This window comes from Miniopterus schreibersii (assembly GCF_964146895.1).
Source record: "Miniopterus schreibersii genome assembly, chromosome: X".
NCBI classification, from domain to species: Eukaryota; Metazoa; Chordata; class Mammalia; order Chiroptera; family Miniopteridae; genus Miniopterus; species Miniopterus schreibersii.
Window position 1 is genome coordinate 72,209,078 of NC_138104.1, and position 14,107 is coordinate 72,223,184.

Genomic DNA, 14,107 nt, shown 5'->3' on the forward strand with positions numbered 1-14,107 from the left:
TCCCCTAACTGCTGTATTTCCTGTCAACCTGAAGGGAGGTCTAAAAAGTTGTTTAAATTCAGGTTAAATATTTTTGGCAAGATACTTCATAGATGATGTGTCCTTTATATTGTGTCACAATAGGAATATGCCTTTTAAAAAAAATTGGTAAAATACACAACAAAAAATTTATCATCATCACCACTTTCATTTTTATTTTTTTATTTTTTTAAATCCTCCACCGAGGATATGTTTTTATTGATTTTAGAGACAGGAAGGGGGGGAGAGAGAATCATCGATGTGAGAAACATCAATCGGTTGCCTCCTATATGCTCCCTGACTGGGGATTGAACCCACAACCCTTCAATGCATGGGATGACACTCCAACCAACTGAGCCACACCAGCCAGGCATCATCATCACTTTTAAGTGTGCAGTTCAGTATTGTTAAGTATATTCACATTGCTGTGCAATTGATCTCCTGAACTTTTTCATCTTGCAAAACTGAAACACTGCCCATTAAACAACTCCCCATTCCCCCTTCCTTCAGCCTTGTTTTTGTTTTTTAATAACTTGGTTGAGAGTAAACTATATTGGGTTTTGTATCTTACTTGTTTTTCCTATTGTGGGCATTTTCCCATGTCATTAAAGGTTGTAGAACAGCCCTGGCCGGTGTGGCTCAGGTGGTGGGAGTGTTGGTTGGAGCGTCATCCCATGCATCAAAGGGTCACGGGTTCAATTTCGGGTCAGGGTATATGCCCCGCTTGTGGGCTTGTTCCCCAGTAGAGGGTATGCAGGAGGCAGCTGGTCAGTGTTTCTTTCTTTCTCCCTCTCCCTTTCTCTCTCTAAAATCAATTAAAAAACATTTAAAGGTTGTAGAACAATCTATTCTGTAAATATGTATTTTCCTTAGATGGGGTTCTAGTTTTTGGATACTATAATAACTGCAGAGGGTCCATTTTTCTGAGCTTTTCACCCAGGACTTTGGTTGGGCTCCGTCTTTATGGGGGCAGTGCAATATTTTCTCCTCCCATGAGTCTGAGAACTGAGTGCTTAGGGAACATTCGTATTCCTCTCAATATCTCCTTTGTTGTTGTTTTTCCTTTCCCCTTCTTCCTGACTTTCCCTTCTCTTCTTTGTCCCCTCCTCCCTTAGGTAAGTCAAATCTCATGGATGCCATCAGCTTTGTATTGGGCGAAAAAACCAGCAACCTGCGAGTAAAGACTCTAAGGGATCTGATCCATGGAGCTCCTGTGGGCAAGCCAGCTGCCAACCGGGCCTTTGTCAGCATGGTCTACTCTGAGGAGGGTGCTGAGGACCGCACCTTTGCCCGTGTTATTGTTGGTGAGTGAGGCTGGCCAGAAGGCTCTCCTTGGCTAAGGAGGGAGGGAGACCTGACCCTTGGCCAACTCATGCATTGTCTTGTAGGGGGTTCCTCTGAGTACAAGATCAACAACAAAGTGGTCCAGCTACATGAATACAGTGAGGAATTAGAGAAGTTGGGCATTCTCATCAAAGCTCGTAACTTCCTCGTCTTCCAGGTGGGCATTTTTAACAATTATTGGCTCTCTGCTTTTTGCCAACCCTTGGCCCTGCTCCATCTCTGGCTTCCTCTCTGCCCTGAACTAATGTAGCAGCTTCTTCACTGGGCTTCCTAAGTACAGTCTAGCCCTTGTAGTCTCCAGATCAGCATCAACTGGGGAAATGTTAGAAATGCACATTCTCAGGCTCTATCCTACACCTACAGACTCAGAGACTATGGGGTGGAGCCCAGCAATGTGTGTTTTACCAAGCTCTCCAGGTTATGATTATACACACTGAAGTTTGTGAACCATTGCCTTAGCCTGAAATCCAAACTCCTGTCATTCAGGAAACACCATCCTTTGGTTTCTGCCTACCTCACTAGCCTCATCAGCCAATACTCTTACCCTCCAACCTTGCACTCCAGCCTAATTAAACCATTTACAGTTCCCCAGATTCGTCTGCTTTCTTTTGCCCGCAGGTCTTTTCACATTAATTCTTCTCTACATGGAATAACCTTGTCTCTCATTTTCTTGGCTAGTCCTTCCCCATCTTCCAAACTCAGCTTAGATGTCACCTTTGGGAAGCCTTTCCATGTAGACACTCCTACCCGTCTCCTAACCCCAAGCTTCCTTTAGTCCTTTTCTGTGCTACTTCTGACACTGCATGGTGTTGGCTTTGCTTCTGTCTCTTCTGTTTCCCATGCACCTCAAAAGGCTAGGAATGTGTCCTAAAAGCCCAGTGTGAAATGCGGCACCCAGTGTGGGAGGATCAGTGACCTTCTGAATGATTGAGTGGGAGCAGATTGGACGAACTGGGCTGGCTAGGGTCTAAGTGGAGAGGGTGTTTTTACCTTTACTAGGGTGCTGTGGAATCTATTGCCATGAAGAACCCCAAAGAGAGGACAGCTCTATTTGAAGAGATCAGTCGCTCTGGAGAGCTGGCCCAGGAGTATGATAAGCGAAAGAAGGAGATGGTGAAAGCCGAAGAGGACACACAGTTTAATTACCATCGGAAGAAAAACATCGCAGCTGAGCGTAAGGAGGCCAAACAAGAGAAAGAAGAGGTAGGTGGCCAGGCTACCTCTGGGCTCTGAGAGAGGATGGGGACCCAGTGCCTTACTGATGCATTTCCTGCCTCCATGTCCCTATTTGTACAGGCTGACCGCTACCAGCGTCTGAAGGATGAGGTGGTGCGAGCTCAGGTACAGCTGCAGCTCTTTAAGCTTTATCATAATGAAGTGGAAATTGAGAAACTCAATAAGGAACTGGCTTCTAAGAACAAGGAGATTGAGAAGGACAAGAAGCGTATGGACAAGGTAGAGGATGAGCTGAAGGAGAAGAAGAAGGAGCTGGGCAAGATGATGCGGGAGCAGCAGCAGATTGAGAAGGAGATCAAGTAAGAGGCAGGCCTGGGCGTGCAATTTGTGGGAAACCAAGAGGCTGTCCTGTTTCCTAGGGCTTCTCTGAGCCAGGAGTCCAGTGCCCATACTAGGTTTTTTATTTTCCCCTTGACTTGCTTTGGCCAGGACCGTGCGCATTTCTTGACTTGCATTTTATGTATGTATGTATGTATGTATTTAGTTATTTATTTTTAAAACATATCTTTATTGATTTCAGAGAGAGGAAAGGAGGGGGAGAGAGAGAGATAGAAACATCAATGATGAGAGAGTTATTGATCACCTGCCTCCTGCACGCCCCCTACTGGGGATCGAGTCCGCAACCTGGGCATGTGCCCTAACTGGGAATTAAACCGTGATGTCCTGGATCATAGGTCGATGCTCAACCGCTGAGCCACTCTGGCTGGGCTTGGCTTGCATTTTAGGCATATAGAGTATTTAAGTACTTAGGCTCCAGGTAGATAGGTACTCAGAAGAACATGAAAGGGTGGTTATTTGCCAAGTGAGAGGAAGCGACAAGAGTCCCAGGCACTGGAATGGTTGGGAATGCCTTCCTAGGAGAGGAAAACGGGCTAGGAGTTTAAGCGACAGGAATTTTAAAAGGTTAGGTCAGATGGGGGACGGCTAAGTGAACACAGGATATTCTTACAGTTGTTACTGAGGGTTCTGGCCTGGATGGTTGAGGCCAGGGTGGCAGCTTTACCTTATGGAGTGCCTGGAATGCCAAGTTGCAGGTTCCAAGGAGTAGTCAGACTGCCCCTTTTTTGAGGATCTGTGGGGCATCAGGTCCTTATTCTTTTAGGCAATTCCCTGAGGCTGGCTGGGGGGGGGGTGTTGGGCCCCCCTTTCTTTGGGTAGAATGCCTAGGAACCCTCCCTTCTGTATCAGTGCTGACTTTTCCCCCTCCCCTCTGGCAAAAGGGAAAAGGATTCAGAATTGAACCAGAAGCGGCCTCAGTACATCAAAGCCAAGGAGAATACCTCCCACAAAATCAAGAAACTGGAAGCAGCGAAGAAGTCCCTACAGAATGCTCAGAAGCATTACAAGAAACGTAAAGGCGACATGGATGAGCTAGAAAAGGAGATGCTCTCAGTGGAGAAAGCCCGGCAGGAGTTTGAGGAACGGATGGAAGAGGAGAGTCAGAGTCAGGGCAGAGACTTGACCCTGGAGGAGAATCAGGTAAGCTCTGGAGGGTTGGCGACGAGGAGGCTGGGGAGATTGCTGGACTGACATGGACTGACTGGTCATCTATGCCCTCCTTCCCTTTCTCTAACACAGGTGAAGAAATACCACCGGTTGAAAGAAGAAGCCAGCAAGAGAGCAGCTACCCTGGCCCAGGAGCTGGAGAAGTTCAATCGTGACCAGAAAGCTGACCAGGACCGGCTGGATCTGGAAGAGCGGAAGAAAGTAGAGACAGAGGTGGGCATTTGTTACAGGATTGGGGGTGATAATCCAGAGAAAAGGAAGTAATGATAGTTTTAACTGTAATGACAATAGCTAACATCGAGCAAGCACTTACTGTGTGGTAGGCACTATACTTTACATGTATTCACTCATTTGATTTCTCTTTTTCCAAATGAGGAAACTATATCACAGAGGTGAAGCAATTTGCCTAAGGTCACCTCATTATTAAGTGGCAGAACCAGAATATGAACCTGGGCAGTCTAGCTCTAAAGCCCACACTCTTTATCAATTATACCTCACTTATTGCCTTTCTAATAACAATGAGAGTAAGATAGTAATAATAGGAAATTGTTGTACTACCCCAAGAGCTTACAGCCTTCCAGGTATTCTGCTAAGCACTTCTTTTGGCACTAACCATTGGTATTAATAGCTACCCTATAGTAAGCACTCAATATGTATTTCTGAAGTGGAGGTTACCTGCATTTCACAGATGAGAAAACAGGTACAGAAAGGCCCAGAAAGCTTTACTTGGCTTTGGTTTGAGCCACCCTGAGTGGTGAGGAAAATAGCCCAGGCTGGGCAGAACACTATGAGAGGGTCTCATTGGGTCCTGGGAGGCCCCATCAGTTAGCAGAGCCACACCAAGCACTGTCTGTGTGTCTGCTTTTTAGTAGGCCTCCTGCAATAGTGACAGATTGTCCTGGGCTGTTGGACTCTTGGATAAACAGGCACATCGGGGCTGTGAGCCTGGGCCCCATTGTTTTAGAGTTAACTTGCTCAGCCCCTGGTGATGTCTCTTTCAGGCCAAGATCAAGCAAAAGCTGCGGGAGATTGAAGAGAATCAGAAGCGGATTGAGAAACTGGAGGAGTACATCACGACTAGCAAGTATGTGATTCTGCAGCCTTCCTTCTTAATTTCCAGGCCTGTTCTTGTGAACTCTACCTATCCCCACCCTCCCCAGGCAGGACCCCCAGAGGGGCCCTCTCAGCCCAGACTATTTCCTGACCAGCCATGGTAACCTCTGTGTCCCCTTACTCTGTAGGCAGTCTCTAGAGGAGCAGAAGAAGCTAGAGGGGGAGCTGACAGAGGAGGTGGAGATGGCTAAGCGGCGTATTGATGAGATCAATAAGGAGCTGAATCAGGTGATGGAGCAGCTGGGGGATGCCCGCATTGACCGCCAGGAAAGCAGTCGCCAACAGCGAAAGGCAGAGATTATGGAAAGCATCAAACGCCTGTATCCTGGCTCTGTGGTAAGTGGAGAGAGAACTCATTTCTTGAGCACTTACTTTCGCACTCAGTTGGGTCATTTTCTCAGCAGCCCTGTGAGGACAGGATTGCTAATTCCATTTTTCCAGCTGGGGCATCTGAGACTCAGGTTAAATTGACCTGCCCAAAAGAGCACAGTTATGAGTGTAAGAACTGCAATTCATACCCAAATTGTTCTGACTCAACCTCATGTTCTTTTTATCACGCCAGTTGCATCTTCCTTAAGGTTTTGTCTTGCTGTGTCCACTGTTTTGTGGGAGGCAGGGAAACTAGAGAGGCCCTTAGAAGGGGGTGGGGCCATGGGGTAGAAATTAGTCCCCCAGGAAGTAGCTGTGTGCAAGCTTTAATATGAGCTCCCTTGCTATGTACCAACTGGCTCGTTCGTCAGGCTTTATCAGATCTCTTGGCCTCTTGAACCAAATCCTGAGTTCCTAAGTTTGCTGAGTATTATCCCTCTATTACTATAATCTCATCCCTGGGTTCAACTTAATCGGGTTCCATAAATATTTCCTGATCTCCTCTAGACACTGCTGGGGAGTTTGTATGGGTGAATTAGGCTCAGTCCCTGCCCTTCAAGATCTTTCCCTTTATCTGATAATTCTTAGGGAACCATGATTGGTTTGGGGAGAATGGGGGAAATGAACTGGGAAAAGAGAGTTATTTTGCTGGGTACTTGTGAGAATTTGAGATAATGTATGTAGGGTATCTGGAATAGTGTCTGGGATGGCAGTGGTCTGTGAAATGATGAAAGTGAGGTTTAGAAAGATGATTTGGGATTTAGACATGACTGTCTGAAGTTGTTGCTTTGGGGCCAGAGTAGGCTTTTTCTTCATAGCCTGGGGGCTCTTTTCCTTATACACATTCTGATCTATGCGAGCTGGGAGTTGGGGTTTCTGAGCCAGCTCCCAAAAGCCTCATGCTTCTATTTTCTGACTTCCTCAGTATGGCCGCCTCATTGACCTCTGCCAGCCCACACAAAAGAAGTATCAGATCGCTGTAACCAAGGTTTTGGGCAAGAATATGGATGCCATTATCGTGGACTCGGAGAAGACAGGCCGAGACTGTATTCAGTATATCAAGGAGCAGCGTGGGGAGCCTGAGACATTCTTGCCTCTTGATTACCTGGAGGTGAGGCTGGTGGGGATGGGGTCAAGACAGTGTGTGAAGGGCCCTCTTAGCCCTCCATGTTTGACCACTACTGAACTTCTTCCTACAGGTGAAACCTACAGATGAAAAACTCCGGGAGCTGAAGGGGGCCAAGCTGGTGATTGATGTCATTCGCTATGAGCCACCTCACATCAAAAAGGCCCTGCAGTATGCTTGTGGCAATGCCCTTGTCTGTGACAATGTGGAGGATGCCCGCCGCATTGCTTTTGGAGGCCACCAGCGCCACAAGGTCTAGATTCCCTTGCCCAGATTGGAGCTGGACAGGCTTAGTTTTGGAGAGTCCTCTATTCAGCTTCTCTCTTCTCCCTTCTGTGTGTAGACAGTGGCACTGGATGGGACCCTGTTCCAGAAGTCAGGAGTGATCTCTGGTGGGGCCAGTGACCTGAAGGCCAAAGCACGGCGCTGGGATGAGAAAGCGGTAGACAAGTTGAAAGAGAAGAAGGAGCGGTTGACAGAGGAGCTAAAAGTAAGCCACAGGCAGCTCTGTCCCTAGGAGTGAGGGTCCTAAGCTCAGACCGGCTGCCACCTTACCACCTCACCCTTCTTGTCCACTTCAGGAGCAGATGAAGGCAAAGCGGAAAGAAGCAGAGCTACGTCAGGTGCAGTCTCAAGCCCACGGACTGCAGATGCGGCTCAAGTACTCACAGAGTGACCTAGAACAGACCAAGACACGACATCTAGCCCTGAATCTACAGGTGTGGGGTCTGGTCTCAGCCCTGTTTTCTAAAGGCCATCTTCCCATTCCTAGCCCAGGTGTCTTAGGGTAGGGAACTTGTAGCACTTCTCTCTGTCCTCCCAGGCTGCTCCAGGGAACCAAGCATAACATAGTCAGACAGCCAGGGGTTCAGATTTTGGCTCTGTATAACATTATGCAAGTTATTTAACCTCTTGGTATTAGTTTTTTTTATCATTAACTGTAAAATGAGAGTTAGAATACTACCTGCTTCATAAGGTAGATTGAATGAATTAGTACTTGTAAAGTGCTTAGACTGATTCTTTGTAACCAGTAAGTGCTCAGTAAATGTTAGATGCTATTATTAGCATAATTCATTCATGTAATAAGTACTTGAGCTTCTAAAAGTGAACTGAAAATGAGCTATAGGCATTTCAGTCCCTGTGGGTGGGGATACTCTTCTAGTCTTCTAGATATGTTAATGTGTTTAATCATGAGGTGCTTCCCCAGACCACCCTGGAGGTGTTATGTTTTTGTGTGTGTGTGTGTAGTTTTGCCTTTTTCTAGAATCAAAAAGTCTGAATTCTAACACATATCTGAAGCCATGTGGTAGTTGGAGAGACGACGGAGCTTTGGTGCTAAGTCACGTTCTCTCAGCGTGTAGAGAGCTAGCCCTTTGTGTCCATGGGGCCAGGGTGGTTGGGGTGGCTCTTTTACTCTAAGGAGCCTGGTCTGTCTGTACCCTCTCAACCCCGTTTCCTGCAGGAAAAGTCCAAGCTGGAGAGTGAGCTAGCCAACTTTGGGCCTCGCATCAATGATATCAAGAGGATCATCCAGAGCCGAGAGAGGGAAATGAAAGACTTGAAGGAAAAGATGAACCAGGTTGGTGGGGGATGAGCCATGCCAGCACGTGCATTGGCGTAGGACTGGGGCTGGAAGCAGCGCTCTGACTCAAAGGGCCTTTGCCCTCCTTTGCTTCTGTCAGGTAGAGGATGAGGTATTTGAAGAGTTTTGTCGGGAGATTGGTGTGCGTAACATTCGGGAGTTTGAGGAAGAGAAGGTGAAGAGGCAGAATGAAATCGCCAAGAAGCGGTAAGTGGAGATATAGAGAATGCATTGCCTTTGAGACCCCAGCCTGATATCCTGGAAAGTCACATGCCGTCATAAGGCTGGGAGCAGCTCTTAGAAAGATGGGTGTTTATTGTAGGTCAGCCTTAGAGAATAGGGACATTAGAGAGGTGGCGTTGCATAGTCTAGTGGTTAAGAGTATCAGCTTTATTATTTATTTATTTTTAATTTTTTAAAAACTATATCTTTATTGACTTCAGAGAGAGGGAGAGAGAGAGATAGAAACATCAATGATGAGAGAGTCATTGATAAGCTGCCTTCTGCACGCCGGTGACTGGGGATCGAGCCTGCAACCCGGGCATGTGCCCTGACCGGGAATCGAACCCCGATCGCCTGGATCCCAGGTCGACACTCAACCGCTGAGCCACGCCCGGCCGGGCAAGAGTGTCAGCTTTAAACGTGATTTACCTGAGTTAAAAATCCCAGCTCCACAATTCCTTATGTTAGGCAGTGACTTGATCTCTCTGAGCCCCAGTTTCGTTATCTATAAAATGGGATAATAATGACATCTGTCTCATGGCATTGTTGGGCAGATCAGGTGAAATAATCCTTATAATGTATTTAGCATAATATTTAGCACCTACTAAGAGCAATAAATATTAGCTTTTATTATTATTAACCTGATGGACAGTGCAGGGGAGTAGGAATGAAATTCTAGGTTGGAAGAAACAACAGTTTCTCCACTCTTCCCCACATCAGATTATTCATTTGTTCAACAGACCTTTCTTGAGTACCTATGTTGTGCCAAGTTGTCCTGTGTTAGGTACTGGACGGGGTTGGGAGATGGAGATAGGACAGATGAACACTATATAGTCTCTCTGAAGGGGTTCATCTGCTGGACCTTAGGCCACAGTCAGCAGTTCATCTAGCTCATAACCCATACAGTAAATATCCATTGCTCTTCTACCCCCAAGCCAAGCTCAAGGGATATAGAATTGAATCAGAGACTGTCCCTGCCCTCAGGGAGTTGAGTTATGGAGTAGTAGGGGAGACAAACAAGTAGATGAGTAATTTCAGAATAGTATGATCGACACTGTACCATAGGTAGATAGAAAATACAGAGGAAATGGTCAAGGAACTGCAAATCAAGAGAAAATCCAAACAAGACCCAATAGAAAGCTGGACGGAGGATGTAGTTAGCATTTCATGGAAAAGAGAAGCTTGAATGGCTAATTGCAAATTAATGTTCAGTCTCATTCCTAATCAGACAAATGCAAATTAAAACAACTAGTGGTATTTGGTGAAAATAAGTGTATGTAAGCCCTATGACTTAGCAAAGCCACTCCTGGGTATATATCCCAGAGAGTTTCTTGCTACAAGGTCACAAAGGAACACATTCAGGGTTGTTCATCTTGTCATAATTTGGTAGTAGGATGTTGTTGGCAATGTACCCAGCCATCACTGGGGGAAGTATACGTTAAATGTAATGAGTATATAGACTATTGAATACTGTATAGCAGTTTAGAGCAAAAACTAGATTTACGGGCAGTACCATGGATAAATTTATAAAACCGTGCATTTGTGTAAATAAAAACAATGACATTTTATAAGGATATGCATTTTAAGGCTACGTTTGTGTGTGTGTGTGTAGGTATGTCACTTTGGAGTACGTGCTCACTGTAAGGAAGATAATGGGAGTGAAAATCAGGGATTGAGCCAAAGGAGACAAAGGAAAGGTCTTGCGCAGACAGCAATCATAAGTTTGTTAGGAACTGTGGGATGTTATTAACTCAAATGGGCCAAAAGGGGAGGAATTCAACATAGTGTAATAGAAACTAAGAACCTGCTCACAGCCTTCAGGAAAGGTTTTACAGAACAAGAAATGATGAAATGGAGACCTGTAGAGTGAGTAGGATTTAGCCAGTCAGGCCAGCAGAATCCCAGGCAGTGAGAACAGCATGCTCAGAGGTGTGCGAGACCATGCCTTGTTCTGGAAACTAAATAGTTTTGAATGTCTGGAGCATAGAAACGGGGTCAGGTGGAAGGCGGGGATGGTGGAGAGGTCAGCGGGAGCCAGATCACAGAGGGCTTTATGAGTCATGCTTAGGAGATTGGACTTAAAATTGCACAGCTCAAAATTATAGAGTTAATTACATTCCATTTGGATTATAGTGACTAATAGGTTAAAACTGCTAGCATGACATCTGGCAGCATTTGTGACACCATATTGTGGGTGTGGGGCAGTTGGAAGTTACCCCTGCCTGGCCTGCTAGTATGTGTATACTGGTTATATACTCTGAATTTCTGAAGATATGGGGAGGAGGGCAATAGCAGGAATCTAATATTTTCTCCATGGTTTTTACTACCCAAGCTCTGCCCCATTGAAGTTCTGGAATTTTGGGGTAGGGGTGCACACATGGGGGTAGTAGTTGGAAAGAGTCAATATGAGTTGAATACCTGGCAATAATGATGGTAACTAAAATTTACTGAGTACTTACTAGGTGCCAGGCATGGTTCTAAGGACATTATACATATTAACTCATTTAAAAAACTCCCAGTAACTCTGAGGTAAGTACTGTTACTATTTCCATTTTACTGATGAGGAAACAGGCATGAAGAGGATAACTAACTTGCCCAAGAATGCACTGCTAGTAAAGGGCAGAGTTGGGATGCCAGCCTTCTTATCCCACCTCTCTGTACTGCAGTGATGCCATAGAAGGAGCCTGGGTTTGGTGCTAGACCTGATTTCAGTCACACATTTGCTATTTACTAGCTCTGTGGCCTTGGGCAAGGTCTGTTACCTCTTGGCCCAAGTTTCCTTATTTGTAAAATTAGGATAATAATGCCTACGTACTTGTGGCGCTGTTGATTAGAGGATTAGAGGTAATGTATGTAAAGTACACAGAGGCTTAATAAATAGTAATTATCATAGCTGGTGGGTTGAGGTAGACCTTTTTGTGCTTCCATCTAGGAGGTTAGGGGTGGGGGTTCTGGAGTCCTCCAGTGTTTAAAGGGAGACTAATGGATTTTGGCCAGTTTGCCCTACTTGTGCCATTTCTACAAAGCTAGGCTGAGGAACTTAGTTCTCCAACTTCAGGGAACAGTTTTATGTGGGTGTAGATGGATGAGCTGAGTGGTGACTGAAATTTAGCAGTAACCCTGGATCCCTATCCCTGGGCTTAGATCTCCTTTCTCCCCACAGTTTGGAGTTTGAGAATCAGAAGACTCGCTTGGGCATCCAATTGGATTTTGAAAAGAACCAACTGAAGGAGGACCAGGATAAAGTGCACATGTGGGAGCAAACGGTGAAAAAGGATGAAAATGAGATAGAAAAGCTCAAGAAGGTAAGGAAGGAGAGCATGAAAAGACATGAAAAATTGGGAGATGATAGAAGGATAGTATCCATAACTTATAAAGCTCTAATAGAAATAAGAAAAACATGGACACCTAAATAGGAAATGAAAAGGGGCAGAAACAGTTCAAGAGATTCAAATATCCCATAAACATACCCATAATTTAGTTACTAGAAATCAGACATATACAAATTAAAGCAACAATCAGATGTAATTTGTTTCCTGTCACATTACCCAAGGCTTTTTTAAAAAGGATAATGCTTAATACCACAGCGAACAAGACCAGCATTCTTAAGCCATGTGACGCCATCCATTGAATCTTGAGAATGTGTTGATCCCCTCTAACTCAAGTGGTACCCAAGGAACTCCAAATGCTGGCACAGCTTTGTGCACACAGGTTGATGTTTATTACAAGCATTTATAGTTTCATATGAAACTATCCAGTGCCCCCCGGGAATTAGGAATTTAGCACATTTATACTACATTCATACAAGTATTTTAATGGTGTTTAAATTTTAGTAATATATGGACCCCCTTTAAAGGATTTTTCCCAAGATCTCTACTATTGGCTTTTAAAAATCCTTAATGTTGCTTAAACATATATACAAACATACACAGGGTGGGGCAAAAGTAGGTTTACAGTTGCTTGGAGGGAAAATACAATAATAGAAGAATAAACTCTCAGTTTCTCGTAGTCACAACTGTAAACCTACTTTTGCTCACCCTGTATTCTTGGAACATTTAACCAGAAAGCCAAGACAGAGTTACAAATTGACCTTTATAATAATTAACCACGTTAATTCAGTGCACCAGGTAATGGTGTTTTGCTGAGACCTAGTCCCTTTTCACAGCACGCCTGTGCTAACTGCCACGGCTGAGTTCATGAGTCCAGGGTGCCTGTGCTACTGGGTATGGCCTGATGACTCACTTTTCCCACACCTCTTCTCTTTAAATTAAATTCCTCTGAAATCCCTGCTCCCCATGGCATCACCTCCTGAGGTGCTTTGATCCTCGCTTAGTTTGAACATATCGTGACTACTTTGTCTGCCTATGTTGTTGGTTTGTGGGTTTTTTTTTGTTTTGGTTTTTTTAAATATATCTTTATTGACTTCAGAGAGAGGAAAGGAGAGGTAGAGAGAGAGAGAAACATCAATGATGAGAGAGTCATTGATAGAGCCCGCAACCCGTGCGTGTGCCCTGACCCGGAATTGAACCCCGATCACCTGGATCCCAGGTCGACGCTCAACCGCTGAGCTACACGCCTGGCTGGGCAAGGGTTTTTTTTGTTTGTTTGTTTTGGTTCCCCCCCCCCCATTAAACCTCAATGGTTAAAGTAGTCTTCTTTGGCGTCACCAAAATCTTAAATGCAAATACAAATTGGACAGTGAAATCCTGGGGCAAGACTAGGTGGACATCTAGATGACCCAGAATCATAGATTTCTATGACTTTTTGACTTTTTATTTTGAAATCATTTTAAACTTAGCAGAAAGTTATAAGAATAGCACAAAGAACTCCCCTTACCCATCACCAAGATTCATCAGTCATTAACATGTTGCTATATTTGCTTTTGCACACTCTCTGTGTATGTATATTTTTTATGAGCCATTTGAGAGTAAGTTGCCAATACGTCCTCTTTATGTGACTTTAAGATCAAAATGAAAACGAAACAGTCTCCTTTTAAACAATCAGAACATTATAAGTAAGACTATAGTCCCCTTTGACTGACCACTCTTATTGCCAGTCCCCTTACTCTTCCTTGAGCTAACTCCATGGAGTGTGTATTCTTCCATATCTGCAGGTATTGATTGACTTAAATCCTTCTACATTCATATATGTGACTCATACAAAAAAGACATCATATTGTTTAAAAAAACACATTAATGTTATTATATAGCTCACAACAGTAGTTTTGATGTACAAAAGATGCTCAAGTATAACATTAAGTCAGAATATCAAGTTTTAATTATAATCTAAACTATGTAGAGCTGTCTATAATGCTGGGAGGAAATAGGCTAAAATTTGATTGGTTATCTCTAGCTGGTGGGATTATGAGTGATTTTTGTCACCCCTGCTTAATATTTTTTGTATATTTTGAACTTTTCTACGGTAGGCGACTGATAAAATGAGGGCAGCCAGATAATTTAGAATAAGATAAAAGAAGCTTGAGAGGTGGGGGGGAGGGGGTGTGTGTGTGAAAGCAGAGCTTATTGAAGAGAGGCTCCAACAAACTGGTGGAAAGGGTGGGGACAAAGGGAGAAGATCCTAAGGAGAGATAA

The 14,107-nt window shown here is 44.6% G+C and overlaps 1 protein-coding gene and 1 pseudogene across 2 annotated transcripts in view; both read left to right on the plus strand.

Annotated features, from left to right (window-relative positions):
- Positions 1 to 14,107, plus strand: part of LOC308551015 (high mobility group protein B1 pseudogene) — a 535,482-nt pseudogene that overhangs the window by 43,748 nt on the left and 477,627 nt on the right. The window lies entirely within an intron of this gene.
- Positions 1 to 14,107, plus strand: part of SMC1A (structural maintenance of chromosomes 1A) — a 32,505-nt gene that overhangs the window by 4,118 nt on the left and 14,280 nt on the right. The window contains exons 2-16 of the mRNA XM_081125107.1: positions 1,134 to 1,322; positions 1,407 to 1,519; positions 2,362 to 2,565; positions 2,659 to 2,897; positions 3,819 to 4,077; positions 4,177 to 4,317; positions 5,106 to 5,188; positions 5,346 to 5,553; positions 6,512 to 6,697; positions 6,786 to 6,965; positions 7,056 to 7,202; positions 7,294 to 7,431; positions 8,175 to 8,291; positions 8,395 to 8,501; positions 11,680 to 11,821. Coding sequence (XP_080981233.1) covers positions 1,134 to 1,322; positions 1,407 to 1,519; positions 2,362 to 2,565; positions 2,659 to 2,897; positions 3,819 to 4,077; positions 4,177 to 4,317; positions 5,106 to 5,188; positions 5,346 to 5,553; positions 6,512 to 6,697; positions 6,786 to 6,965; positions 7,056 to 7,202; positions 7,294 to 7,431; positions 8,175 to 8,291; positions 8,395 to 8,501; positions 11,680 to 11,821 — 2,453 coding nt within the window. The remainder of the gene's footprint in view (positions 1 to 1,133; positions 1,323 to 1,406; positions 1,520 to 2,361; positions 2,566 to 2,658; positions 2,898 to 3,818; positions 4,078 to 4,176; positions 4,318 to 5,105; positions 5,189 to 5,345; positions 5,554 to 6,511; positions 6,698 to 6,785; positions 6,966 to 7,055; positions 7,203 to 7,293; positions 7,432 to 8,174; positions 8,292 to 8,394; positions 8,502 to 11,679; positions 11,822 to 14,107) is intronic.